The 26,160-nt window shown below is 61.5% G+C and overlaps 4 protein-coding genes across 4 annotated transcripts; 3 read left to right on the forward strand and 1 right to left on the reverse strand.

Moving 5' to 3' along the window:
- Nucleotides 1-808: 808 nt before the first annotated feature.
- On the forward strand, nt 809-3,228 carry MSMP (microseminoprotein, prostate associated). Its single transcript, XM_082782781.1, has 3 exons — nt 809-2,137; nt 2,498-2,606; nt 2,828-3,228. Exons 1-3 carry the CDS (start codon nt 2,026-2,028, stop codon nt 3,015-3,017), a joined length of 411 nt encoding a protein of 136 aa, XP_082638907.1. The 5' UTR covers nt 809-2,025; the 3' UTR covers nt 3,018-3,228.
- Nucleotides 3,229-3,502: 274 nt separating this feature from the next.
- RGP1 (RGP1 homolog, RAB6A GEF complex partner 1) lies at nt 3,503-11,757 on the reverse strand. Its single transcript, XM_082784161.1, has 8 exons — nt 11,614-11,757; nt 9,168-9,304; nt 8,711-8,794; nt 5,897-6,046; nt 5,673-5,819; nt 5,217-5,341; nt 4,834-5,011; nt 3,503-4,674 (listed from the first exon to the last, which is right to left on the reverse strand). The coding sequence occupies exons 1-8, from the start codon at nt 11,727-11,729 to the stop codon at nt 4,451-4,453; spliced, it is 1,161 nt and encodes a 386-aa protein (XP_082640287.1). The 5' UTR covers nt 11,730-11,757; the 3' UTR covers nt 3,503-4,450.
- Nucleotides 11,758-12,883: 1,126 nt separating this feature from the next.
- On the forward strand, nt 12,884-24,123 carry GBA2 (glucosylceramidase beta 2). Its single transcript, XM_082784051.1, has 17 exons — nt 12,884-13,113; nt 14,646-14,737; nt 14,915-15,030; nt 15,171-15,389; nt 16,188-16,427; nt 16,685-16,787; nt 18,138-18,291; nt 18,381-18,506; nt 18,592-18,776; nt 18,955-19,059; nt 19,501-19,608; nt 19,756-19,907; nt 20,011-20,117; nt 20,249-20,391; nt 20,485-20,600; nt 23,035-23,226; nt 23,317-24,123. Exons 1-17 carry the CDS (start codon nt 12,896-12,898, stop codon nt 23,626-23,628), a joined length of 2,688 nt encoding a protein of 895 aa, XP_082640177.1. The 5' UTR covers nt 12,884-12,895; the 3' UTR covers nt 23,629-24,123.
- Nucleotides 24,124-24,707: 584 nt separating this feature from the next.
- Nucleotides 24,708-25,878, forward strand: LOC309890341 (avidin-like). The gene is made up of 4 exons (XM_082784093.1): nt 24,708-24,864; nt 25,008-25,221; nt 25,509-25,629; nt 25,697-25,878. The coding sequence occupies exons 1-4, from the start codon at nt 24,793-24,795 to the stop codon at nt 25,728-25,730; spliced, it is 441 nt and encodes a 146-aa protein (XP_082640219.1). The 5' UTR covers nt 24,708-24,792; the 3' UTR covers nt 25,731-25,878.
- Nucleotides 25,879-26,160: the final 282 nt, after the last annotated feature.

The raw sequence follows: 26,160 nt of genomic DNA on the forward strand, positions 1-26,160 counted from the left end.
AGCCAGCTGCCCTCGGGTGATGCTGAGACACGGATGCAGCTCCTCACCAAGGGTCCTGGGCTTTCGGGGCTGGTGGCTGCCCGCTGGCACACCGCTGCTGCAGGGATGCTCCAGCCGCAGCATCCCCGGTGCGCCCTGAGTCCCTCTCCAGGCGATGCTCTCCGAGCTGCCGGCCCCCAGCCGCCCTCTCCCCGGATTTTCGGTGTCCCCCTGGAAGCCCGGGCGAGCCACCGGGGCCTCCAAATTAAAAACACCGCTTTTGTTTAACGTTTTCTCTGCTCGGCGACGAAACGAAGATGGATTAGTTCATTGTGGCTGCGAGCGTGCCAGGCTCCTTCTTCCAAACACACAATAGGAATATTCGTTTTCCGCCCCGACGACGGGGACTTTTATCCTCCTTATATAGTAACAACTCTGCTCCAGAGGGCGATTTCCATTTGTTTCTGATGCGCTTCAGCCTCCCAGCCCACAGCCCACGGCCCTTGGGTTACTCACGGGTACCCCGAGCCGCTCCGATTTATCACCAGCCTTTCCCAGCCGGCCACACGCGCTGCCCTCTGCCTCCCCGTTTTGTTTTTTTTATTCCCCAGTGGTTTTTTTCCCCATTCTCTTTAGACACGCAAGATTTTTTGCCTCTTGTTCAGCCAGGGCAGTGCTTTGAGGGAGGCAGCCCCGTCCCAGCTCCCTGCATCCGCTGAGGCAGCTCTGGGTGACATCTGGGGACAGGGACACCAGGTGACAAAGGGTCTCTGGCCACAACGGGACGCGCCTGGAAATCCGAAAGTGGTGAATCCAAAGCGGATAAAAGGAAGCATTTTTTTATTATTATTATCATTTATATATTTTTTTGTCACTCTCTGCTTAATTAGGCTGCCACAGGAAAGCGCTCAGGCCAAGATGTAGCAGGATTCAGGGAGGGATTGGACACTCGCGCGGATAACAAAAATATCCAGCTATAACAGAGGGTGCCAACACAAATTCTGGAAGGGATATTGAGCCTCACGCGTCAGGGTGTAAACCTATCCCAAACTCTCAGCACCAGGCAGATTAACGGCGGGGAGGATGACCCACGCGCGCCGCTGCTACTGCAGCCACCAGCGGGCTGTCCCGTGCCCACAGCCCTGCTCTCCTGACGTGTCAGAAGGGCTGTGAATGGCCCCGGGCACACCAGCTCTTTGCTCAGCAGCTCCTCTCTTTGGCCACTTGTTGCCCAAATCCACCTGTGCCGCTGGGTTTCATCCCTCTGGTCGCCTCCCTGATTTTGCTGGAGGGGGCTGCTCGGCGCCGGGGGCTCCACACTCACACCAGAACCACCGAGCTGAGCCCTGGGGACACCGGGGACTCGTGCAGGGCCCCGTGTCGGTGGGAATCACCACATGTCCTCGTCCTAGGGGATAAACCCTTACCCTCAGCCCATTCGTGGCCACAAACCTGCACTGGGGGCTTGGAGAAGGGGGAAATCTCCCCCTTGAGCCACTCGTGAGCTGCGTGTGGCACCTCTGTGCCCTTTTGCTGGTGCTTAACGTGGTGCTTGTGCCACCCCGGTCCCTGCCCGATGGGATGCTCGGAGACCTTGCAGTGACAGCGTGACGGGGTGCCCAGAGCTCTCCTCCTGGTCGGGAGATTTCTGTCACCCTGCCTGGGGCAACCCCGCCGGGGTCCCTCGGATCTCCCCTCGCTGCCGAGCCCTGCACCCACAGGGGCTTCCAACTGGAGACATTTCTGGAGGGCATGAATCAGCTTTTCACAGCTTGTTAAAAATCTTGATCCTACCTCTTGTTTTCATGCCTTTCAAATCAGGAAATGAGTTTTACAACTTTTCCAGTGGGGCACAGCTGGTGGCCAGGGTCGTAAAGCTGAACTTTATAAATATCTCTTGTTGGGATCAGGGGAAGAGCATTAAAAAGGCAGAGAGAGAGAGAGAGAGAGAGAGAGAGAGAAAAGGGAAAGGAGCAAAGGAGAGAGAGAGAAAGAGAAGAAAGGCAACTCGGCAGGACCGCGGGGAAGCCCAGCTCGACGACAGCCATGGCCATGAGAGCGCAGAAGCCGGCGTGCGCCTGGGGCAGGCTCTGCCTGCTGCTCTCCCTCCTCCTCCAGCTGCCGGGCTCCCAGGCCAAATGCTACTTCCAGGCTAAAGGTAAGCGGGGAGGTGAGGCGGGAGGGCACGCTCGATGCTAGGACGAGGCCTCGTCTTCCCCCGGGGGCGGCGGGGCCGTGCCCTGCCTGCCTGCCAGGCTGTGCCGAGCTGGGGAGCGCGCTCGCGGGCCGGTGATGACTGGAAGGAGCAGCCTATAAACCACAGAACAGCTCCCCAGGGCTCTGGCTGAGAAACAGCTCGCTGGGCCACGGAGAGCTCCTGGCAGGGGCCCGGCTGGGGCCGAGCGTGCAGGACCAGCAGCAGAGGCAAGAGGGCTGTCCCGTGTCCTTTTGGGGTAGAGGGGGCTCCCACACGCTCCCCCCCCCCCCAGTGCTCGTTGCCACCTTTCCCTTTTTACAGCTCCCTGCGAGTACGAGGGGAAGCAGTTCTCCCTCGGGGAGTCGTGGCTGAGCACCAACTGCCTGCTGTGCACCTGCCTGCACCCCATCGGCGTGGGGTGCTGCGAGACGTGAGTGAGGGGCGCTGGGGACGGGCTGCGGGGGTGGCACACGCGGTGGGGACCCCAAGGGCTGCGGGGAGACACGGCCCGGTGAGGGGTGGCAGGGCGAGGGGCGTCACGGAGGGGTCTGTGGGCAACAAATGCACAGCAGCGGGCCTGGGAAGGGTGTGGGCAGCCCCCTGGCAGGCGTCAAGGGGGAGCTGACGGTGCTGCCGTGCCCTCTCCCGCAGCACCCAGCACCCCATCGACTTCCCCGACTGGTGCGAGGCGCACTACGACACGCAGACCTGCCAGATCTCGGTGGTGCAGAAGGCCAACCCCAGCCTGCCGTGCGTGAAGAGCGTGGAGCACGAGTGGGGCTCGGCCGGCACCCCCGAGCCGCTCAGCAACAAGGTGCTGGGCGCGGGGCTGAGCGGGTAGAGACCCCCGCAGCCAGCACCCCCCCCCTTCTCCTCCAGAGCGCACCTCCTGCATGCTCCAGACCTGCCCCGTCCCCTAGAGACACCACTGCAGCCACCTTCCAGGGAAACCACTGTCCGTGCACCATCGTCCTGAGCTAACATTTACACCCCAGCGCTGACACAGTACGGCTTCGCTTCCGCCTTCAGCTCCCCGAAGCGAGCCGGGGCCCCTTCAAAAAAAAAAAAAAGAAAAAAAAAAAAAAAAAAAAAAGGCGAGGACGGGCCCCGAGCCAGGCTGCCCGTGGGAAAGCAGATCCCAGGGGATGTCCTCCCGGGGCACAGCCCCCAAAAAGAGAGAGCCACAGGACCAAATCACCCCGCAACCCCCCACAGCCCCCGTCCCCTCGCCAGGCAGCCCCTGGGAGCCCACTGGGTGGCCCTTCGAGCAGCACCCACGTGCCCTGGCCCATCCCTTCTCCATCCCGGAGCACGAGGGGCACAAAACCCACCTCTGGAACCACTAACGCCCCTGCTCCTGCAGCTCCCAGGACAAGAAGGGACCCCCAGCACCACGCGCCAGCCCCGGGCAGCCCTGCAGCAGAGCCAGCAGCCCTGGGCAGGCAGCGGGGACGTGGGGACAACTGGTGGAAGATGTCCCCAGGAGGAGCCTGGCGTCCCTGTGCCTGCTGCCCTGTCCCAGCTGCAGGTTTTGGGTGCCCTGGTGGGGCTCAGGGAGCTGAAGCAACCTGCCTGTGCCCCCGTGGAGCTGGCTGCCCCACAGCCCACCCCGGCTGGTGCCATGCCTGTGCTGTGCAGAGCCTTGTGTAGATGTTTCTGTTCTTGCAATAAAAGTATTAAACAAAGAGGTCTCCAGACAGTGACTGTGGTAACATCGCGCTGCCTCTGCCACCGGGAAGGGTGCAGGAAAACGTTCTGTCCCAGGCTGCTTTTGCACCTTCGGGTGTTTATTAGGTTTCCATGCAAAGAGGAAAACTCTTTGGAAGGTTTGGTAGAAACGCGGGGCTGGCTGTTGAGCAGGGAGACCTCCGTCCCAGCTCCCCAGCACACAGCATGCATTCACTCCAGCCCCCCGAGGATCCCGAGACCAGCAGGATGCCTTCGGGCTCAGGAGCAGAGGGAGAGGACAGCCCGGGTGCTCAGCACCTCGCAGTCCTGGGTCACGGTTGCAGTGCTGCCTCCTGGCTCCACGCGGAGCCCTCGGCCACATCCAGGAGCCCAGCAGGAGCCAGCAGCACCAGGCTGGCCCGCAGGGACCTTCCTGCAAGGTTTCGCTCCCTGGGCTGGGCCCTTTCCTCCTGGAAGCCCCTCAGGGGGCAAGGCACAGGCAGGGCTGCTCCCCGGGAGGCAGATCCTGTTTGGGTGAGCCCTCGCAGCCCAGATTCACCCCGCTGCCCACCCTGGCGTGGCAGGGTCCTACCGGCTCTGCCCCCGTCAGATGGTGATGGAGTTGGTGCTGGAGAACTGCGAGACGTAGGAGGCCAGGATGGGGTTGGTGGGGAGGACTTTGATGGGCAGGTCCCAGCTGAAAGTGTCCACCTCGATCTGCTCCACCCCGGTCCAGGTGACGGCCTCTGGCTGGCTCCCACGGACGAGGCAGGTCCCCGCTGACTCCCCCGAGGTCACAAACTCGAAGTGCAGCCTCCACTTCAGGGACACTGCGGGCGAGAGGCGGGTCAGCAGCCAGCACCACGGGGCCAGCAGCTGCCTGGGCGCTGGCACGGGGACAAGCAGATAACTCCCACTCGCACGGGGCCGGCTCCCTCCCACACCACGCGGCCCCGCGGAGGGTTTGGCAGCGGGAGCAGGGCACTGACCGATGTTGGTGGTGAACCCCGGGGTCGAGCTCAGCGGGATGGGCAGGCTGAAGCTGCTCTGGGCTGTGTGCAGGCAGGCCTCCTGATGGCGGGCGTGGGTGCTGAAGGAGACGGGCTGCCCCCGCCGGCGCTGGAAGTCCTCCTGGATGCTCTCTTCTGTCTGCAGGCTCACCGAGAACTGCGGGGCAAACAGGCAGGAGCTCACACTCACACTCACACTCCTGGGGCCTCCATTGTCCAAGTGAGCTGAGAACCAGAGCCCTTCCTCAGCTGAGACCTCATCAGAAACCCCACAGCAGCTCAGTGCCACCCCAATCCCTTCTCCCCCTGCCCACCCAAAAGCCCTGCTTGTCCCCCACGGTGAACCCAAGGCCAGCGCTGACCTGCAGACACGGGATGTCTCCTGAGAAGTTGAAGGTCCCAATGACATCCTCTCCGATCTTATACACGGTCTTGAAGATGCAGAAGGTCCCCACCTTCCCGCGGCCGCTGCTGATATTGTACAGGTCTATGGAGAAAGCAGAGAGGGGGGCAGAGCTGCAGGAGGAGCAGGCTGTGCTCCACACAGCAGCCTGGGTCACCCAAAGAGCCCAACAGACACAACTTGGCTGCTTGGGAAGGAAGGACAGGCCCTGGAAGCAGCATTTCCTTCGGAAAGGTCAGCAGTGAGCAACAGCAAACCACATTGGCATGGAGGAGCCTGTGGCAAACTCTGCTCCGAGTGGGCCCTGACGGAGCCGCTCCACAGCCGCAGGCAGAGCCTTGCTTTGCCAGAAAAGGGAGTTTTTGCAGCAAGCACTGAGCGGGGACAGCAGGTCCGCCCAGGGGAAGCGACCTACGCAGGCTGCGTCGGGAGGTGGCTGCCATGAGCAGGTCCGTTGCCAGGTCCGCCAGGCGGGAGTCCTTCTTCAGGCCCTCCTCCTCCTCCAGGAAGGGGTTTGAGGGCGCGACGGCCTCATCCTGCGGGCACTGGTAATCCTTGAGGCCTGGGGAGGAGGCGAAGAGTCAGCAGGGCGGGCTGCAGAGCGTGCCCGAGGGAGGGCAGGGCAGCGCGTGGGCTTACCGTGCAGCACGAGGACGCGGAAGGGCACGCGCAGGAGCTTGATCGGGGAGTTGACGCGCTGGCAGCCGATGGTCAGCTTGTAGACGTACTTCACCGACTGCCCCCGGAAGGAGGGGGGGCCGTCTATGGGCAGCGTCTCACAGTACGAGTCTGCAACGAGCACGAGAAGGATTGCTAGGCAAGCAGGCTCCCTGTCAGGTCACTCTCTCCCTGTGCTGGTAATTTCCTTTCCCGAGTGGTGCGAGCGCATCCCCAGCTTCCCCTCAAGGGCACCCCTCACCCCACGTGCATCACCATCCACTGCTTCCAGCATACACATGTCGTGCATCGAAAAAATGCGAAAAGTGTAAAATCCAGGAACACAAACGAGGCTTAATGATCACAAGTTCGACCTGAGTGTGCCTCGTGCACCACATAAACGCGACGCTCTCAAGCAGCAGTCACGAGCCACGGTTTCCTCGGGGCCCTGCCTCACTTGTGCACAAATAACACCCGAGGCAGAGGGATGCTGATCGACACCTCATCCCTCTTCTGATATTCACTCTGCAGCCCTCCCGTGCTGCGGGCTGTGTAAGGGGAGAGGTGCAAGCAGCGTCCCGTGGAAAGCCTCCACCTCTGGCTTGCCCACCGTGACGCAGATACGCCCTGCCAGAGGAAGGGCAGCGTCCTGCTGCTCAACCACAGATCCTTCCCCGAGTCTGGCACATCCTGAACGCTGAGGCTCAGATCAAACGCTAGGGTTATGTTTTAAATATAACTTCTGGATTTTTTTTTTTTTTTTAAAAAAAAAAAGGAGGACTGGAAAGACAAAAAAGCCCACGCTGGTGACCAGAGCCCACAGGCTCTCACACCTACAAACAAAAGGCTGGAACGAGGTGCTGATAAAGCTGAGAACTGCCCCGACAGAGAGGAAAATCAGGAATTTCCCAGGAGGGCCCAGGAGTGCTGCTGCAGACCGCTGCCATCCCTGCAGCAGGTTCAGCAGAAGTGCCCACGAGGGTCTCCATGCCCAGCGAGGACAACCCAAGCTGAGATCACTGCGTTTTGGGGCATTTTGGGAGGAAGACGGGCAACACGTGGTGCCTGCTGCCTGGCACAGGAATGCAGAGTCTCAGGAAGCCTCTGGAAGGCCAGCCTCCCCGCAGGCCCCGGGAGGAAGCGCATTCCTGGCACTTTGGATGCTTCCCGACCCTCCCGCGTACCCTCTGGCTTGTGTCGGGGCTGCCTCCATTTCCTCCCCTCCCCACCAAGTATTTGGAGGCATTGCAACACCAGAGGGGAGGCAGAAAGAGCCACAGAAATGACTTGAGGGCTTGAAAAAAATGTTTTATGGTGACAAATTTAAAGAGCTCAGTCCGGGCAGTGTGTCAAGCGGACGGGAGGTGAGTCACCTTCAACATGCAGGTACCATAACACGGGGAAGGTAGTGGGGAAGGAGCTCATAAGCAACCCAAAACAAGGCCTTCTGTCGAGCGACAGCCTCACACAACCTCAGCCCCAAGTGCCAACTCCTGCCACGGTTTAATAGCACAGTACTTTGCCGAAGCAGAATTCAGATCTCTTGACTTCTTTCTGCCTTTCCAAACCGTGCAGCAAAACCCCAAACTTCAGAAAAACAGGAAATGAAGAATTAAGACACACACCCACGCAGCCTTAACTCTGCCTCCACGGAGCTGGCAGCAGCCCCCAGCAGCGGCCCGCAAGCGTGCCAGCTGCGGCCTCGTGCGAGGGGAGCAGCACCACACGGTGGGACTGGTGCGAGCAGCTCGGCACAGCCTGGCCATGCAGCAGGGCTTTTGGGGTCACCCACTGCGGCACCACACGTGACAAACCTTCCTCCTGCCGTGCCACCACGTGAGGAGGTCCCCTCAATCTGTCCCAGCTACCTGGGCTGGTCAAAACCAGCATGTCACACAGCCCACGGCTCCGTGCTCTCACTCACAGCTCTGCTGGATGCTCCAGCAGAGCCCCTTCCACCTGAGGCTTCCTCACTCTCTGACCTGAGAGGTGTCCATCACCCGTTTCGGGTGGATTCCTGCTGGGATATCCCGAGGAATGAGCCCACGTGCAGCCTGCAGAGCCTGACGCCAGGCTGCAATGCAGAGATCTGGCACCAGGTGACAGGCTGGGTCAGCAGCCACCAGCCCAGGGGTGACAGCGCATGCTTGTGTTGTCACAGCTGCCTGGTCAGGTAGAAGCCCCCGGTGCAAAAACATTCCCTGGAACCAGGGAAGTCAGCTGCTGCAGATCTCCTCTGAAAAGGGTAAAAAGCTCTCCAAGGAGAAAAAGGGAAAGCAGCGATGAAGGAGAGCTTAAAGGGGGCCCACTGGAAGAACACTGAGAGGCTGGGAGGCACAGAGAGCTGCGAGCCAGGGACGATGAGAATTGCTCACTTTCCTGGCAGAAAGGACAGGGCAACCAGAGCAGGTTGACGACAGCAATCCCCAGGACATCCCCGGCCTGAGGAGGAGGCACACGCCTGCAGAGGGTGCCAGCCTCAACTCCAAGCATGCTCCAGTGCCTCCAAAGAAATAAAGGCAGGGGAAGGCAGGCGCGTGCAGCTGCAGCCAGGTATTTCGGAACACTTCATGCCTTGCAGCCACACCATGGAGCTGTGCCAAAGGACACGGGCCAGGGGCAGAGCTGAGGGACACCTTGCAGTGCGTGGAGAACAGATTCTGGCTGTGTTCCTCAGCACTCACTTCACACCCCTCGCCTCCTGCGAGCAGCAGGGCCGGCTGCTGGCAGCACTCTGAGCGCAGGGCCCCCCCAGATGTGAACCCTGCGGGAGGGGGAGCAGCAGACAGGACTCACAGGACTTGGACTCCCCGGGATCCAGCCGCAGGTCACAGAACAGGATCTTGGGTGGAGTGGACAGGATGCACTGGCCCCGCTCTCCTGGAAGAGACAAAACCTCACGTGAGCGCTGCCCCTGGCCAGCCCCCGGGGGGGGCGCGGGCTGAGGGGGCCACTCGCTGCACCCAGGGCCAGCCGTGCCTCACCCTCACGGGGAGGAATGGGGAAGAGAAGGGGCCGAGGAGGAAATATCTCACGTCCTGCTCAGGCCATGAGACATTCCCAGAACAGCTGGACCGACAACCCTCCCGTTTTGCTCCAAGCTAGCGCCGCTGTGATCTCAGCATTAATGAGGTCCTGCGGTGGCCACGCAGCAGGGAGTTGCAGCAGGAAGCCAGCAGGGGCTCGGGCACACACCTTGCGGCCTGCTCGACCCCTGCTCGGCCTCCCTGCCCGAAAAACGGGGAGCGCTCACCTCTGTTGGGGACGAAGACCGTCTCGTTCTCGGCCTGCACGTCGTGCTTGCTGCCGTCGGAGGGGGGAAGCGCCACCCGGTTCTCGCTGGCATGAAACTGGCAGTGGATCTGGGCGCTGGCCCACGCCAGCATCTCGCTGAGGGCAAAGGAGAGCAAAACTCACTCTGTGCTTCCACATGGGTGGCAGCGAGCTCGGGCTGGAGGACAGCAGCTTTTCCTGCCCCTCTCCATGCGTGACTGCTTTTTGGGAACGAAGCGGGCCCTGCTTTACTGCTGCTGAAGCCATCCCCACAGCCCCCCCTCCAAACACACCTTCAGGGCAATCCTGAGCTGGCCACTGACCCAAAATCCCTCCAGGATCCCTCCAAGCCCCTCAGGACCCCTCTGCGGGTCACCCCACAGGCACCTCCCACAGCTCTGCACAAATCTTCCAGGCTCCCAACCCCGTATCTGTTCCTTCAGACTTGTAGGAACAATGGCAGACTTGTGAATGCAGCCGGTGTCCGGCGCCCCTGGTGTTATCCAGCATCACAATCCCATTAGCAAGCACTGACACCAGAACTTCAGGCGCTACGGGGATCTTTTGTGGCACACGGGAATCCCTCGGTGTGACTAATCAGACCAGTTGAACGTGCAGATCAACCAGGGAAAGACCTTGCTGCACTCACTGCGGCTAATTATGCACCACTTGATCTCATGTGTGCCCTGGCTGCCCTCTGAACACACGCTGGATCCTCTGCCCAGACACCTCCGGCCCTAAAAGTTGCAACTCTGTGCCTCCAAAAGCACCAGCACAGCTTTCATAAGGTTTTCTTCCTTTTCCTAACCTTTTCCTAAGGTTTTCTTCCACAAGGTGTCTGCTGCATGGAAGCAGGGAGTGCCCTGACAATGTTTATCAAATTTATGTCAGCGTACCACAATTACAGCACCTTCAAACACGGCACTTTGCATATTTTCCATTTATTCTCAGTATTGCCTGATGAAATACTGCTGAATTGTTTTAATTCTTTACCCAGATGGACAAACACAATTTGTGTGTGCCTTCCTACCAGCAGACCTCGTCCAGCTGCCAGGACACGCAGGGATCCTGCTCTGGGGCCGAGCCCACCTCTCCCTTCTCCCTGCAGCTCCTCCTAACCACCAGCCCATTAGCTGTTCCTGTGACCTAGACAACTGTCAGTAGCTCGCTTTTTTTTAGTTTGAAAACTTTCTTTTTTTTTTTCAAGAGGCTGTTTTCTAGGCACCACGACAGGCCTGAGGTTCCCAAATAAACCTTCCAAAACCGGGCTGCGAACCTCCAAAACTGCCCCACCGTCTACCTGTGCGGTGCCACGTGTTTCAGAAGAACAGGGACAACTCCCCTCTGAGCACAGCCAGCAACTCCCTGATGTGCCATGCTCCCAGAAGTGGGGAGAATAACACCACCTCCCCACCAGGCAAAGCTCTGGAAAGCTGGATGCTTTGTGGCGTGGCTGAATTTGAATGTGTAGCTCAGCAGGCAAGAGAAACAAGGAAAAAGCGACGGAAAGTTAAGGAAGATAATTTAAAAGAGTCCTCCGGTGGCAATGCAGCAGGCTGCTTTGCTGAGACTGCGAGCCCGGGAAGCGGTTCCATCAAAGCAGCCACCTCGGACAGTCATACTGGTGATGCAAAGGTGCTGAACCTGACCGGGCAGGACATCAACACTTCCCGGGAAGGAAGGACACAGGGCAGGAAAACCACCTCCACCCCTGGAACATCAGACAAGGCCACACACTGCTGACACGGAGGCTGCGGGTGAGTCACGCCCGTGAGCCAAGGTAGGAAGCTCCTTATCTTGTCACCTTTGCTCAGCGCCTGCTCTGGGCACAGCTGAGTCAAGGAGAGGGGAGTGCCCGAAGGCTGGGCCACAGAAAAGGCTGGGCCACAGAAAAGGCTACCACGGAAGTCAGCCTCTTCCTCCCTCCCGGCACTGCTCGCCCCTTTGGCTACTGCCAGCTCTGGAAGCGGGGATGACGCTGCCCCATCAGCTCGCTGCCACACACGGCTCCCTCCACAGACGTAGGAAATGATGACGCTGCTGCCTGTTGCCCCGAGAGACTCACTCCGGTGTAACTAGATATCCCACCTCGATAGCCAGTTTGGCTTCATTTTCTGCCAGCAATTCTGCTGCCACTTGAGGGGCACTTAAACGCACCTCTCCCAGTGCCTCTGCCTGCATACTTTTTTTTTTTTTTTTTTCCAGTGTCTCCCTTGGGGGCAGAAAACCATAACTATTACCTCAGTTTCCGCCCTGAAATGGAGATGGCACGAAGCACCATTAGGGAGCACCTTGGGTGGGGAAGTGACCGGTGGCTGAGCTGGCACCACAGCCCCACAGCCCCACCGGGTACCCCTGTCAGCTCTGTGCTGGTGCTGCCTCTGTAGGGGTGAGCGTGGAGTAGGGCCCGGTGCCGCCGTCCATACCTGCTGGCAGAGGTGGAGGCTGCTGACAGAGGGTTGGTGAAGGTGATCACGCACTCCAGCATCTCCCCGGCCAGGAACACGGGCCCGCGGCCCAGCTTGGCCACCACCTCGATCATGGCCCCGCTGCGAAGCTGCCACAGGGAACTGGGGGCACGGGGAGAGGGAAAGAAAGAGAAAAATGGTTGGGGTGGTGCCATGGAGCAGACGGGCTGAGTGGGGACACTGGGGGAGACAGAGGGATGGCCATGACCATACCCACAGGGGGCAAGCACCCATGGTGGGGGGACAGGGGTAGGCCTAGCCCAACCCACAGGGGGTAGACATCCCCGGGAGGGGGGACAGGGATGGCCCTAGCCATACCCACAGCAGACAGAAACCCGTGTGGGGGAACAGGAAGGCCTCAGCTGTGCCCATAGCACACAGACAGCCCTGGGGGGGGGACGCAGGGATGTCCCTGGCCATACCACAGCAGGCAGATACCCGTGGGGGGGACAGGGGTGGCCAGAGCCATACCCACAGCAGCCAAACACCCGCGGGGGGGGGACAGCAGCGAGCCTGGCCACATCCAGAGCAGACACACACCCATGGGGAGGGACAGGGATGGCCCGAGCTGTGCCTATAGCAGGCAGACACCCCCGGGAGTGGGGACAGGGATGGCTCTGGCTGTGCCCACAGCAGCCAAACACCCATGGGGGGGGGATAGGGGTGGCCAGAGCCATGCCCACAGCAGCCAAACACCCGCGGGGGGGGGGCACAGGGCCGGCCCCAGCCCCCCCCCACCCCTTAGGCCCAGGCCCGGGCCTAGGCCCAGGCGCAGGCCCCACTCCACGCCCCAGCCCCAGCGCCCCCACACAGCCCGCGCGCAGCCGCTCCCCTTCCTTCCCCTCCCACACCCCCTCGGCGCCCCCCCACTCACAAAAACACCCCCCAAAAAATTTGGGGAGGGCTCTCACCCCCCCCACACCCCCCTCTCCTCCTCCTCCAGCCCCTCACTCACCTCCACTTCCGCCCTCCCCCACCCCCCACCCACCACCTCAGGCCACCCCCCCCCCCCCCCCCCAGCTCGGCAACTTCCGGCGGCGCTCGGCAACCTCCGGCACCCCCTCGGGCGGGCGGGCGCCGGGCGCTCGGGCACCTTCGGCAATTTCCGTCACGGCCCCGGGGGAGGAGGGCGGGAGGAGGAGGAGGAGGGGGCGTGGCCGGAGCGCGGTGGGCGTGGCCGATAAAAGGAGGGGGCGTGGCGCGCCAAAGGAAAGGGCGCGCCCGGGAGCGCGGCGGGGCCATGGCGGGCGCGGGGCCGGGGCCGGGGCCGGGGCCGGGGCCGGGTCCGGGTCCGGGTCCGCTGATGGGGGGCTACCAGGGGGCGTCGCGGGGCCGCGGCGTGGCGGCGGCCGGCTGGCGGCTCTGCCTCGCACACCGCTTCCCGCAGCCCCGCCGGCCCTACGGAGCCGGGGACGTGCCGCTGCGGGATGTCCTGAGGCACGTCGGCTTGGCGCTGCGGTAAGCGGGGGGGATTGGGGGGATTGGGGATTAACGGGGGGTGGCACGGCGTGGGGGTCGGGGGGGTGGGGAAGGGGGTGATGCTGAGTGCTGGGAGCACTGGGAGCACTGGGAGGCACTGGTCTGCCACCCATCTGCCACCCCTCACCCTGCTGTCCCCCAGTGCTTTGCCCCCCCGCTCGCCCCCCAGCCCCTCTCGGTGTTTTCTGCCCTCGTCACCGTTTTTCCGCTCGTTTTTCCACCCTCGGCCTTGCTCCCGGCCTCCTCCGGAGGCTGCAGGTGGAGGCCACCGCTCGGCTCGCACGTCCCCCTGCCCAGCTCGCTGGGGATGCGCCGGTGGTGGCTCCCTGGGTAGATCCTGGAGGAGAAGGGGTTGGGGTGCAGAGGGCTCTGCCGGCAGCACGCAGCCCCGTGCCGGCTGCTGGCACCAAGGACGTGGCCAAGGCTGCCTCCACCGGGCCCTGCGTGCCACCAGCACGAAGGACGGGGCCGTGCTGCGGGCTCGGGGCGTGTTTGGCCATGGGGATGATTAGATCCTGGGTGCTGCTGCACCAGCTGAGGGTTCGGGCTGTGGGTTCGAGCTGCTGAAACCCTGCTTGTGGTGCGGCCTCACCTGGTGTGGGTGTCAAATAAACGGAGACCCCTGCCCCCTGCGCAAAGGGGGCGCACAGCAGGGTGCACTTAGAGGCTGCTGTGGCACCTGGAAAGCTCCTGCATCATCCCGAGGTGGCTGTGGGGTCCCGTAAGGGGACACCCCAGACCTTCAGAGGATGCAAAGTGGGGTGCAGACCCCCCTGCTGCCCCTGTGCAGCCCCGCAGGGCTCGGTGCCCCCGCGTGCACCAGGATGTGCTGGCGGCACAGGGCGCCGGGGCGGGCTGGGCGCTGCCTGGACGGGTTTTAATTCCACAGCCTGCCTGCATGGAAAGCAATGCCCTGTGGACCCGGTGTGGCTCCTCGTGCTGCATAGCAGGATGGATTTCTCCTGCTTGTAAAATCCCAGTCCTCTCCGCTACGTGCTGCGGGGAGAGAACCCGGGTTCCCCTGCCACCCCCCTCCTAAGGGTCTGGGTGCCCCTGGGCGGCAGCAGCCCCAGCTCTAGGGGGGCTCCTTCCCTCCCCGAGCCAGAAACCCTTCGGGGAGCTGCTGGGCGGGCGCTGAGTGAAGGCACGTCCCCTCGGGGGAGAGCGCTGCCAAACCGGGGCTGCTGAGAAAGGAGCAGATGCAGCAGATGCAGCCGCAGATAGCAGCAGCGGGACGGGCCGGTTCTCCTGGTGCTTGGCCGTGGACTCCCAAACCAGGGAGCAGGCTGTCGTCGCCCCCCAAATTTGCTGGAAAAGCCTTTCCCCGTTGCTGTCCCTGCTCAGCGCCGTGCTGCATGGCTGTGTGTGTGCCCTGTCTGGTTGCACAGGCACGCAGATGGTTCAGCACCAAGCACCAGCCCGCTCATCCAGGGCTGGATCCTCACAGCAAGGAGATCTCTGATGGTCCTCTTCATGGAAGTGCATCACCCTTCCTCCTGGTTTCCTTGCAGGTATTTCAGGTGGTGGTACAAGAAAACCTGCATCGAGAAGAAATCCGCCTTCATTGACCTCCTGTGTGCCGTCCCTCTCCAGCAGATCTACGGTGAGCTCGGGTTTGGGCACGGGGCGCTGTGGGAGCTGGTGGCAGCGGGGACCCTGTGGGGGCAGGGAGAATTTGGGGAGCACAGGGAGGCGAGGTGGGGGCTGCGTGGGGCAGCCAAGGCACAAGGAGGGTGGTGAGGTGTCTGGGAATTGGGGAGCTGACCCCTGTGTCCCCCAGGCTGCCCGCTGGGCGGGATCGGTGGCGGCACCATCACGCGCGGCTGGCGGGGCGAGTTCTGCCGCTGGCAGCTGAACCCCGGGAAATACCACTACGGGACGGTCATCGCCGACCAGGTAGGGCTCCCTGGCTCCCCAAAATGCTGAGCTCGGGGAGCGGGGCCAGCACGGGGCTGGGCGCCGCGCCCTGCTTGTGCCACCGAGACCCCCCCGCGGCGGGGCTCATCTCGCCCCTCTCGTGCTCCTTTCCTCCCCAGTTCACGGTGTGCCTGCGTCGCAAGGGGCAGACGGTTTACCAGCAGGTCCTGTCCGTGGAGAAACCCAGCAAGCTGCAGGGCTGGAACTGGGGGTACTGCGGGCACTACGCCTTCTACCACGCGCTGTACCCCCGCGCCTGGATGGTCTACGAGCTGCCGGGGCAAAACGTGGTGCTCACGTGCCGGCAGGTCTCCCCGGTCATCCCCCACGACTACAAGGTGAGGCAAGCCCCGAGCACTGCTCCGTGCCCTGGCATGCTGCTGTGGTTTTGCCCTTGCCCTGGGAGGAGCAGGGGGATGAGGTGGTGTTTTCGTGGTCCCCGTGCTCCTGGAGATGCCGCCGAGGCACTGTCTGAAGCCAGCCAGGCTTTCCTCCGTGTTAATTCTCTTTCCCAGCCTGGGCTTTTTGGTCCTCATATCCCATCTCTGGTGCCAGCTGCTGGCAAGACTTGTTAAATCCAGACCGGTGCTGCCAGGGGTTGTCCCTTCCAGCTCCGGCAGCTGCTCCTTTCCCTTCTCTGTGCTTTGACACCGTGTCCTGCTTATTCCCTGCCCTGGCTTTTGCTGGGTGTCCGTCCCAGCTCCTGCCCACCCCGAGAGGCAGGCCCTGGGCCCGCAAGGCTTTAGGACACCCGCAGCCCTCACGTGCGGGTGCTTGCTCAGCTGCTCCTGAGCACCACAGCTGCCTTCTGCCTGACGTCCCCATGGGAAGGGCTGCTCATTAGCTGGGGTTTCCCAGCTGGGCTTTCCCAATGTTTTTCCCCTCTCCACTGCTCATCCCCAGCCCCAGGCGAGGGTGGGAAGCTGCCAACAGCCCTGACCTTGCTCTTACCCCAGCGAGGCACGGGAGGAAGCTGGCAGCAGGCACCAGCACGTGCTGAGACACCCTCCTGAGCCTGCAGCACTGCTCTGCGTGCTGCCCAGCATCTGGATTTGGGCACCAAATGCTCCCCAAATACCCCCGGCTCAGCAGTCCCGAGCGCTGTGAGCCCTGCATGTGATGTTGTGTCCCCCCAGGACTCCAGCCTGCCGGTGGCAGTGTTCATCTGGGAGGTGGAGAACGGCAACGAGGAGCCCGTGGAGGTGTCCATCATGTTCAGCATGCAGAACGGCACGGGCACGAAGGCGGACAAGAGCGGGGGGCACTGGAACGAGCCCTTTGCCCTGCAGGAGGGCGGCGAGCGGGTGGCCGGCGTCCTGCTGCACCACTGCACCCCCACCAACCCCTTCACGTTTGCCGTGGCTGCCCGGGAGAAGGTGAGGGCTGGCAGCAGGGATGGGGCTGTGCCACGGGGAGGGCTGCTCCTGGTGGTGGCCCTGGGTTGGGGACAGCCCCGGAGCTGGGTGCTGAGTGGGGTCTGCAGGAAGAGAAGCTGTGGGTGAAGCTCTCAGGTCACCAGGAGGTGGCATCGATGGGGAGCAAGTGTAGGATTGCTGGTGGGTTGTTGTTGCCAAAAGTACAGCTCTGGGGGGGGGATTTTAATCGCATTTCCTGATGCTCTGCTCATCCCCAGGCTGGCACAGTTGTCACCCACCTCACCACGTTTGATCCCACGGGGTCGGGCAGGGATGTGTGGCAAGACCTCCTGCAGGACGGCAAGCTGGAGTCCCCCTCTGGTGAGTACCCGGGGGGGCTACAGGGTGCCAGCCGTGCTGCGCTCACCAAGGGTGGGTTTCCCTTCTCCTGGGGCCCTCTCGTGGCCGTGGGATGTGTGGTGTCTGCAGGAAGCTCCCCCAGGAGCTTCCCGTCCCTTGTAGGGTGCAGGGAGAGCACAGAGGTGCCAGCTGCTCCACCGGGCTACTGAGCTGTGGCTCCAGCCCTGCTCTCCGTGATGCTGGGGCTTGTTCCCGACTCCTGAATTAAGGAACTTAAGTGGGGTTCAGTCTGTCTCCAAATTCCCTGCTGCCTGTCGTGCTGACCTTGTGGCTCCCCACAAGCTGCTTGCACCATTTCAGGGCTGCTCTCAGGCTGCATTAATTGCATGTCCCAATGTCCCATCCGCCCGAGGCTTGTGTGCCCGGCCGCCTTCCTCGAGTTCACGCCGCCAGCCGAGCCGGTTCCCATTTGTTCAGGGAGCACTGAGCAGCTCCCGAGCCTTGGAGCCGGCGCAGCGTGCTGCCCTCTTGTTGCTGCGAGGGTTTCCTGAAGGTCTCTGGTATTTCCTTGTTGCTTCTGCGTCATCCTCAGCTGCCTGCTCGCTCCTGCAGCCGGCTGCTTTGGAGCAGGGCAGCACCTCGCCGCCCGTGCTGGCAACCTGCTGCCGCCACCAAGGCCAGCCTGCAAACGAGGTAGCGCTGACGGATCCGCAGTGCTGGCACCGTGCCTCTGCAGGATTTCGTGAAGCTCGGGTTATGTCATCGCTTGCATAAACATTTCTGGAAAGCTGTCTGCTACCTGCTGTCTGCAAAGGGCGCGCGGAGCCGCCGGGATGCGGTCTCCTTCCTTCGTGCACGCTCACTGTTATCGTCGGCAGGATCTGTGCTGCTGTGAAAATCGCTGCCTTAATGAGTTTACCTGCTACACATGTCAGGACCAGCATATAATTACCTGCTCGCCTGAGGGTGCTTCTTAAATAAGGGCACAGTTCAAGCACCCTCTGGAGACCTGGAGGCGACGGCTGTCACCACAAAGTGCCGGTGCCTGGGCTGGCAGCCACGCGGTCCCGGTGACGGGGTGTGCCAGCCATTCCACACATGCCTGCTGGTTTTCCTGCCTCATTTTTTCCTCTGCTTCCATGACTTTTTTTTTTTTTTTTTTTTTAACCCCCTCCGCCCACAGCAGGTATTTTTGTCCTGGTGGCAAAAAGCAGTTACTCGTGTGCGCTAGTGCCATCTCCGAAACGCAACGGATGTACCCTGGGGCGTGCAGGGTGCTGGGGCGTGCCCCAAAAGCCTTGTTCCCCTGGGGCTCTCTAGGCTTCCCTAGACATCCGTGGACATTTTTTTTTAATCTAATTTTCCTGGCAGGTAGAAGCAGTGTGACAGCAAAGGGCGAGGAGACAGCAGCAGCCGTGTGTGCCACCTGCACGGTGCCCGCACGGGGCCACCAGACGCTGGAGCTGGCCCTGGCGTGGGACATGCCCCGCGTCCACTTCGGCTCCAAGGAGAAGCTGCACCTCAGGTGGGTGGCTCGGGGACAGCTGCTGGGGTGCCCACGTCCCCTTGGGGTGTCCCCTGGGCTGGGCCCTGACTCCAAAATGCTCTCGGCAGGCGGTACACGCGCTTCTTCGGCAGCAACGGGGACGCGGCTCCTGCCCTGGCGCGCTACGCCCTGGCGCACTACGAGGAGTGGGAGAGGAAGATCGACGCGTGGCAGAAGCCAGTCCTGGAGAACAGGTGGGACACGGGTGGGGACGGTGACCCCGCAGGGGACAGCAGGGGCCGAGGAGGCTGAATCTGCCCTGTCTTTACCCCCCCGCAGCCAGCTGCCCTCCTGGTACAAGTCGGCGCTGTTCAACGAGCTGTACTTCATGACGGATGGGGGCACCGTCTGGCTGGAGCTGCCCCACGACTGCCTCCCCCAGGAGCTGCAGACGCCGGGGGTGGCCAGCCTGTCCCACCTCCTCCCTGTCCTGCGGGAGTACGGAAGGTTTGCTTATTTAGAAGGTAACTCCTAGGGACACGTTGGACGGTCCCAAACGCACCCTTCCCCATCGCTGACCCTGGGTGGTTTGAGCAGCCCCCATGGGGTGAAGGCCTGTGTGGCACGGGGAGGGGGGACCTGCCTTTCCTGACGTCCCCACGGCAGGTCTGCCCTCCCTCACCACCCCTCCGGTGCTTGCAGGGCAGGAGTACCGCATGTACAACACCTACGACGTCCACTTCTACGCCTCCTTCGCCCTCATCATGCTGTGGCCCAAGCTGCAGATCAGCCTGCAGTACGACATCGGTGAGCTGGCAGAGGGTTTGAGATGGCTTCTGCTGTAGGGATTGGTGCTGCGGAGCCAGCATCCCGCTCCAGCCCCTCTGCTGAGCCCTGGGATTTGCAAACCCCCCTGTGCCATGCCCTGCTGGTGCCCCTTGGCATCTCCGTTTAGCACTAGGACGTGCTCTTGCCGTGCTGGGGCAGTCCCTGATCCCAGCAGGTCTCCTCGTGCCCCTCCAGGAGAAGTGTGGGGCTGTTTGCAGACCCTGGTGCTCTGGGTGTGCTTGGAGGCTGCTCTGCCAGCAGGGAGCTGAGCCCCCTAGGCTTCCCTTCCTGCCCTGGCTGGTGCCACCGCCTCGCTTACAGCCACGTGGGGTCCTCCGGCTTGGCTTTGTAGTATGGGATGGGGGCCACGGGGCTCGCTGTGGTGTCTCCTACACTGCTAACCCCCTGCATCCCTTCCAGCCGTCACAGTGATAAACGAGGACGTGGAGCCCCGGCAGTACCTGATGAGCGGCCAGACGGCCCAGGTGAAGCTGAAAAACGTGGTGCCCCACGACATCGGGGACCCAGGTGAGGGGTGCAGCACGTCCCTTCCTCTGTAAGAGAGAAAAACGATACGAGGCTTGGTGATAAGAGGCTTGGGTGGCCCTGGCGGTGCAGGATGAGGGTGGCAGCGCGTGCTCTGAGCCCTGCTGCATCCTCTCCATCCCCTCGCAGACGACGAGCCCTGGCAGCGCGTCAACGCCTACCTGATCCACGACACGGCCAACTGGAAGGACCTGAACCTGAAGTTCGTGCTGCAGGTGTATCGCGACTACTACCTGACGCACGACGCGCCGTACCTGCGGGACATGTGGCCAGTCTGCCAGGTACCTACCGGGGGACGGGGTGGGGACACCCTGGGTAGGGGTGACACGGGAGGTGGGAGGCATCCCGAAAGGGGTTGTGCCATCCTCCCCCTGCCTCCTGCAGGCCGTGATGGAGTCGGAGCTGCGGTTTGACACGGACAACGACGGGCTGATCGAGAACGGGGGCTTCGCTGACCAGACGTACGACGCGTGGGTGGTGAACGGAGCCAGGTGAGCAGGGGGGCGGGTGGTGGAGAGCAGCCTCCGGGGAGCGCAGGAGCTGGGGGGCACGCTCCCCATCCCTCCTTGGGGGCTCTGTGCCACGCTGCCAATGCCTGCTGTCCTTCTTTTTGCTCCGGCAGTGCCTACTGCGGGGGGCTGTGGCTGGCGGCTGTCCGGGTGATGTGCGAGATGGCAGAGGTGCTGGGGGACAAGGAGACCCAGCAGAAGTACAGCGGCATCCTGCAGAAGGGCAAGGAGGCCTTCGAGAGGTTGCTGTGGAACGGTGGGTGCTGGCCGGTGGGAAGCCACGCAGCTGGCTTTTTTTATTAATTTTTATTAATTTTATTTATTTATTTTTTTTTTTTGCATTTTCCAGGAAAGTACTACAACTACGACAGCAGCGGGAGCGACACCTCCAGCAGCATCATGTCGGACCAGTGTGCGGGGCAGTGGTTCCTGGGGGCGTGTGGCCTGGACCAGGGGGAGCTGGAGGTAAAAGGGGGGGGGGACTGGGGAGGCTTTGCTTGCAGCAGGGTGAGCGCCTGCTGTGGGCTTGGGGGGGCTCCAGCACCTGCTGTGCATGGGGCAGCAGTGGGGTGAAGGCTGTTTGAGGCGAAACAGTGCAAAAATGAGTGCTGAGGAACAGGCTGTGCGGCAGGAGCCTGCAGCCTCCCCCAAGCCTGGCACACTGCTAGCCAGGTCCCGCTGGGCGCTGTTCTCAGCAAAATGGTATTTGTTTAAAAAAAAAAAAAAAAAAAAAAAAAGGTGGGGGGGGAGAAAACACGCGTTTTCACATGCTGTGCGCTGCCTGGTGTGAAGTCCTGAGTGAGTGTTGGAGGAGATGGTGGTTGATTTGGGGCATGAAAAGCTGCAGCTGTGTGGTTGCGAGAGGAGAACGGGCTGGAGACTGCTCAAATGCAACAAGGGGGCAGCAAGAGCAGCAGCAGTAACGCAGCGCCTGGGACGCAGCGGGGCGGCAGAGAGCCCTGCTACGGGTTATTTCCAAGCAGCGGGGAAGAGACAGACCCTGCTGCTGGAGAGCAGGGCTCTGCGGGGCTGGTGGAAGCACGGAGCAGCCCGCCGGGTGCCCGAGGGCCGTGGGTCGCTTCTGCTGGTGCCGAGAGGTTGCCCCAAGAGCCCTCCCCTGCGAGCAGCCTGCAGGATTTGGGGAGCTGCCCTCCAGCTCTGTGCTGTGTGAGAAACGTCTCGAATAATTTTCTTCAGACAGGATCTTCTGTGAAGCTATTTTATTTGCAGTTTCAATGGCAGGCGTACTGTCAATCAGGAGTGCATTTTAGTAAACAAATCGTAACCTTTTATTTCCTACTACTCAATGCCTGATCACCTCCCCTGTTTCCTCAGGGCTGAGTACTACAGGTTCACAAGCTACTCAATGCTCCTCTATACCATATATGAACAATTTTTCTCTTTTTCAACCGCTTAATTTCTCCTTTCTTACGTTTTGAGAACCTGTGATCTTTGTTTTACTGTTTCCCACACCGCTCATCCTGTTTTTCTCAAGCTTCCACCTTGTTTTGGAACAGCGAGGCCTCCTACTGTCTACTTACCTACTTAACATTTCTCCTTGTTATGACTACACAACCACCTTGGAATACAGAAGAAAAAATTCCCCACTGCAAAAACAACTTAGTTTCTCACAGCTGCGGTGCTCCAGCAGCATTTTTGGATGCGGAAAAAGTGGCATGGTCCAAAATCTCGCCTCTTGTTTCTGTTGATGTTGGACTCTGCTGCTTGAGGTGTTGTTCTCTGCTGCCCGGTGAGCTTTGAGCTTGCTGGAGGCTGCACTGATGAACTTCTCTGCTTACTACGGTCATCCTTTTTTTTTTTTTTTTTTTGCATGTGTTTTGATCACTTGCCCTGCTGGCAGCACTCCTGCTTGTAACGCGTTCCTGCTGTGCGTACAGGTCAGTGAGGGAACGCAAAGTAAGAAAAATCAGTGGCCTCAGCCCTGAAGAAAAACTCTGCCCCAAACCATCCCGCAGGAGAAGAGGCTTCCCAAGCAGTGCTGGTGCTTATCTCCAGATCCACAGCCACACCAGAAACATGACTGTATCAGATGCTTGGCTTCAGCACAGATAAAAGGGACCCGCTGCCTTTCCCTGATGAGCCCACAGAAGCCACCGGGTTAGCCTGCTCCCAGGCAGTGACCGCCAATGCATTTTTGGTTTTCATCCCCAGCAAGCCGTGGAAAAGCATTATTTACATTCAGCTGCGTGCAGAGGCTCTTTGTCCTCGTGCAACTGTCTGTGCTGTTTGGGGCAGTTGGCCTCTTCATGCTCGGGTTGTTCTGTTTTGGTTTGGTTTTGCAAGAGCTTACTCAGCTGTCCGAAGTGTCCTGAGCTTTTGGCTGCAGTTTGTTGAATAACTTGGTTTTTTTCCCCTGTCAGGTGGGGGTACGGGGCAGGCTCTGTGCTTCCTCCCCTCTTCTCCCGAAGCGGCTGTTTGTGTAGCGAGCATGGCTGACCTTTCACAGACCTTTTTAACTTTTACTAGGGGTGAAAGTTTCAAGCCTCTTGTGCCAGATCCGGTGAGCCACAGGACATGTCACGGTCCAGCCTCAGGGCCATGCTGTCCCTGCTCGCTTCAACCTTTGGCTGGGGCCACGGTCCTGCATCGCTGCCTGGCAGCGCAGCTGCAGGGATTGAAGTCCTGCTGAAATCAGTAAAAACAGCCCTGATTTTAATTATTCCACGGAGCTGAATCTAAATTTCCTTGTCCATAACCAGGAATTCAAACATGGCCAGTCCAAGTGTGGACTCCACCAGGAAGCGGGCACCAAGTTCTGCATCTCCCCCGAGCAGCTGCTTTTCTCTCGTTGTGGAAGAAAAAGGCATTTTGCTGGTATTCTCCATCCCATTTCTTATAGAAACTACTCCCAGCTCACCAAGCCTCTCTCTCCATGCAGGTCTTCCCCAAGAGCCACGTTGTCAGCGCCCTGCAGACCATCTTTGAGAAGAACGTCATGGGCTTCGCCGGTGGCACCATGGGGGCAGTGAACGGCATGCGGCCCAGCGGTGTGCCCGACACCTCCAGCGTGCAGTCCAGCGAGGTGTGGATCGGCGTGGTCTACGCCTTGGCTGCCACCATGATCCAGGAGGTGAGTGGAGGGGCCGCGGGTGGAGGCGGCCGGTGTCCTCTTTGAGCTGGTGTCCTCTTTTTCGCTGATGGTTTCCTCTTCTTCCCCCAGGGGATGGTGCAGGAGGGCTTTCATACGGCTGAGGGCTGCTACAGGACCGTGTGGGAGCAGCTGGGCATGGCCTTCCAGACCCCCGAAGCCTACTGTGAGAAGAAAGTCTACCGCTCGCTGGCTTACATGCGGCCCCTCAGCATCTGGAGCATGCAGCTGGCCCTGGAGAGCCGAGCTGGCCGGGCACCCCGTGCCCCCCCGGCCCCCTCCAGCCCTGTGCCTGCTGGCAGCGAGCAAAGCAATGGGGATAACCTGGGCCCTGTGGCCTCGGATGGAAGTCAGGGACCTTGTCCCGTGCCTTCCTCTCTTTAAGGATGCTCAACTTGCTGTTTCCTTCCCTACCTCCTCAGCCCCTAAGCTACGTACACCTCACCTCGGGGGGGCTCCTGCTGCACACGAGGGGGCCGGAGGCACGGGTTGGGTCCTGTCGCAGATGGGAGGGTGCTGCTGTGCCCTGTGTTGTCCCCTCCTCAGGGCTCCGGCAGCCTGCAGGATCCCCCCCTGCACCCCTCGTGCCCAGGAGCAAGCGTAACCTCTCCTGCAGGCTGTGGCTGGTAGGGTAGGGGCCGGGTGCAGGATGCGGCCGCCCCCACCACCCACAAGTAGACACATGGATGCTGTAGTGTGTGGCCCCCTGGGCTGACCCCCGCATCTGGGGGGGGTCCCGCTGGAACAATCCCTGGGGGGCCGGTGACAATCCCAGCCCCGACAGCCCCTGGCCTGGTCTGGCACCGTGCCGTGAGCTGGCGTGGGCAGGGGAGCAGATTTTAGAGGATGATTATTTCAAGTTCTTAATAAACTATTGTCCAGGTATGTGTTTTGTGCTTCCTTGTGGAGGGGCGTCATGCCTGCAGGTTGGTGATGGGAGCTAGAAGTGAACAAGAATGTGCCGAAACTGGCACAGGTACCAACGTGCCACCAGGCTGTGTGGGATGCTGCTGGGGCTGGTCGTGGGACCAGCGTGCCACCAGCTCCTGGATCTGAGGTCCACGTGGCTCCTGCGGCCACACACTGATGGCACAGTGACAACTGGAAAGCCACCAGGTGAGCTGGGGCAGAGGCACAGTGCCTGGGCAGCGACCCAGTGGGCACGGTGCTCTGCACCCCTGGCACCAGAGCAGGACACAGAGGCATGTGTGCCCCCCCCTGCGGGGCCACAATTATGTTTTCCCCCTCTGTCCCTGCGGTGTTGGCACTAAATCTTCACCTCCTGCCCTCCTGGGTGCGAGGGTCACCCCGCGGGGTCCCCGGCTAGTGCTGACGTGCTGCTTCCCATGACCCCTGCCACGTGGCGTGGCGGCACCAGCAGCGGCACCCACGTCACGGTGTCCCCTGTGCCACCACAGGCGGTGGCCCGTCACCACCGGGTGCCCCTTGGCAGGAGGCCCAGAGGCACCGCACAGCCCCCGCTGCTATAAACGGGGCCGAGTGGGGCCGGAGCTGTGCAGGCAGAGCCTGGCCCTGGCAGGCACAGCCATGGGGAGCCTCCGCTGCTGCCTCCTGCTCGCCCTGGCCCTGCTCGGCCTCCACCCCGCTGCCGCCGGGAAGGTGAGGGCTGCTGGGGGCCTGTGCTGAGCTGTGCTGTCACAGGGGTGCAGGTGTCTGGTTATGGGGTTGCATGCCTTTGGGGTTGCGTGCTTGTGCCGTGCCATGCTGTGCCACGCTGCCCTGTGCTGTCCCCCGGCCCCCAGTGCGATCTGCAGGGCCTCTGGAGGAACGAGCTGGGCTCCAACATGACCCTCTTGGCCCTGGACATGGACGGGACCTTCTCCGGCTCCTACCACACCGCGGTGGCAGCCACCGACAAGCAGATCCTGGTGTCCCCTCTGCAAGGAGTCCTGCAGCCCCCCGGTACCAAGGGGCAGCAGCCCACCTTCGGCTTCACCGTGCAGTGGCAGTTTGCAGGTATGTCCATGGGGCAGCCAGCGAGCACTGTTGTCTGTCTGTCTGTCTGTTGGGGGGGGTTGGTAGGACTGTCTGCCTGCCCTGGCAATAGGGAAGGGGTCTCTCCCCACCTGGGGAAGGCAGCCGGGTTGTTTGTCTGTTTGTCCATGGGAAGGGGCAGGGAGGTCTGTCTGTCTGCCCAGAGCACGTGGCAGGGGCGTCTGTCTGTCGGAGGGAGGTGGCCCAGGTTCCCCCGCTCGGAGCCACCAGCACTCAGCCCCCCTCAGCCCCCGTTTCACCCCACGCAGACTCCACCACGGTCTTTGTGGGCCAGTGCTTCGTGGACCGCCGTGGGAAGGAGGTGCTGGAGACCGCCTGGCTCCTGCGGGAAGGGGTCCCCTCCCGCAGGGACGTCTGGAAGGCCACCAGGTGAGCCCAGCCCTCGCTGCCACCCGGCAGCACCCACTCCCACCCCACTGACCCCCCTTCCCCGCAGGGTTGGCACCTCCGTCTTCACTCGTGTCAAGTGATGGGGACCCAGCCGCCTGCACCCCACGGTCCTGGGGCTCTCCGCTGTCCTGCTGCCTGCTGGCTCCCTCCCAGTGCCTCCCAGTGCTTCCCAGCGCCTCCCAGTGACCCTGCACCACGAGCCAAATAAACCCTGCTGTGCTCAGCAGAGCTTTGCCCTGTGTCTCTCTGTTACTTCCCTGCGGCCGAGACGGGTGGAGGAGGTGGGCAGGGGTCCGTCCCCTTAACAGGGACATGAGGCTGTGACACGGCCATTGAGGCATTTATCGAGCACCCAGGGCACGCCTGGCCCTGGCCAATCTGCTTCAAAGGAAGGCGAGAATTAGGAAAAGGGGCTATGGGCTGGCCGAGGTAGTTGCTACCCGCACAGCACATAGTTACGTGTCCTTTCTGACCAAAATACACGCATCGTGTCCCCCCCCATGGCATCCC

This window comes from Aythya marila (genome assembly GCF_965140915.1).
Source record: "Aythya marila genome assembly, chromosome: Z".
In the NCBI taxonomy this organism is placed as follows: Eukaryota; Metazoa; Chordata; class Aves; order Anseriformes; family Anatidae; genus Aythya; species Aythya marila.

What these genes read in the sequence shown, in the direction of transcription:
- GBA2 (XM_082784051.1), top strand. Translation starts at nt 12,896, where the DNA reads ATGGCGGGCGCGGGGCCGGGGCCGGGGCCGGGGCCGGGGCCGGGTCCG. An exon ending in CCACGACATCGGGGACCCAG is followed by an intron (nt 19,609 to 19,755) that starts GTGAGGGGTGCA and finishes ATCCCCTCGCAG; the next exon opens with ACGACGAGCCCTGGCAGCGC. An exon ending in CTGCCACCATGATCCAGGAG is followed by an intron (nt 23,227 to 23,316) that starts GTGAGTGGAGGG and finishes TTCTTCCCCCAG; the next exon opens with GGGATGGTGCAGGAGGGCTT.
- LOC309890341 (XM_082784093.1), top strand. Translation starts at nt 24,793, where the DNA reads ATGGGGAGCCTCCGCTGCTGCCTCCTGCTCGCCCTGGCCCTGCTCGGC. An exon ending in CGTGCAGTGGCAGTTTGCAG is followed by an intron (nt 25,222 to 25,508) that starts GTATGTCCATGG and finishes CACCCCACGCAG; the next exon opens with ACTCCACCACGGTCTTTGTG. An exon ending in GACGTCTGGAAGGCCACCAG is followed by an intron (nt 25,630 to 25,696) that starts GTGAGCCCAGCC and finishes CCTTCCCCGCAG; the next exon opens with GGTTGGCACCTCCGTCTTCA.
- MSMP (XM_082782781.1), top strand. Translation starts at nt 2,026, where the DNA reads ATGGCCATGAGAGCGCAGAAGCCGGCGTGCGCCTGGGGCAGGCTCTGC. An exon ending in ATGCTACTTCCAGGCTAAAG is followed by an intron (nt 2,138 to 2,497) that starts GTAAGCGGGGAG and finishes CCCTTTTTACAG; the next exon opens with CTCCCTGCGAGTACGAGGGG. An exon ending in GGCGTGGGGTGCTGCGAGAC is followed by an intron (nt 2,607 to 2,827) that starts GTGAGTGAGGGG and finishes CCTCTCCCGCAG; the next exon opens with CACCCAGCACCCCATCGACT.
- RGP1 (XM_082784161.1), bottom strand. Translation starts at nt 11,729, where the DNA reads ATGATCGAGGTGGTGGCCAAGCTGGGCCGCGGGCCCGTGTTCCTGGCC. An exon ending in GCCTCCACCTCTGCCAGCAG is followed by an intron (nt 9,305 to 11,613) that starts GTATGGACGGCG and finishes CTTTGCCCTCAG; the next exon opens with CGAGATGCTGGCGTGGGCCA. An exon ending in GAGACATCCCGTGTCTGCAG is followed by an intron (nt 5,012 to 5,216) that starts GTCAGCGCTGGC and finishes TTTGCCCCGCAG; the next exon opens with TTCTCGGTGAGCCTGCAGAC.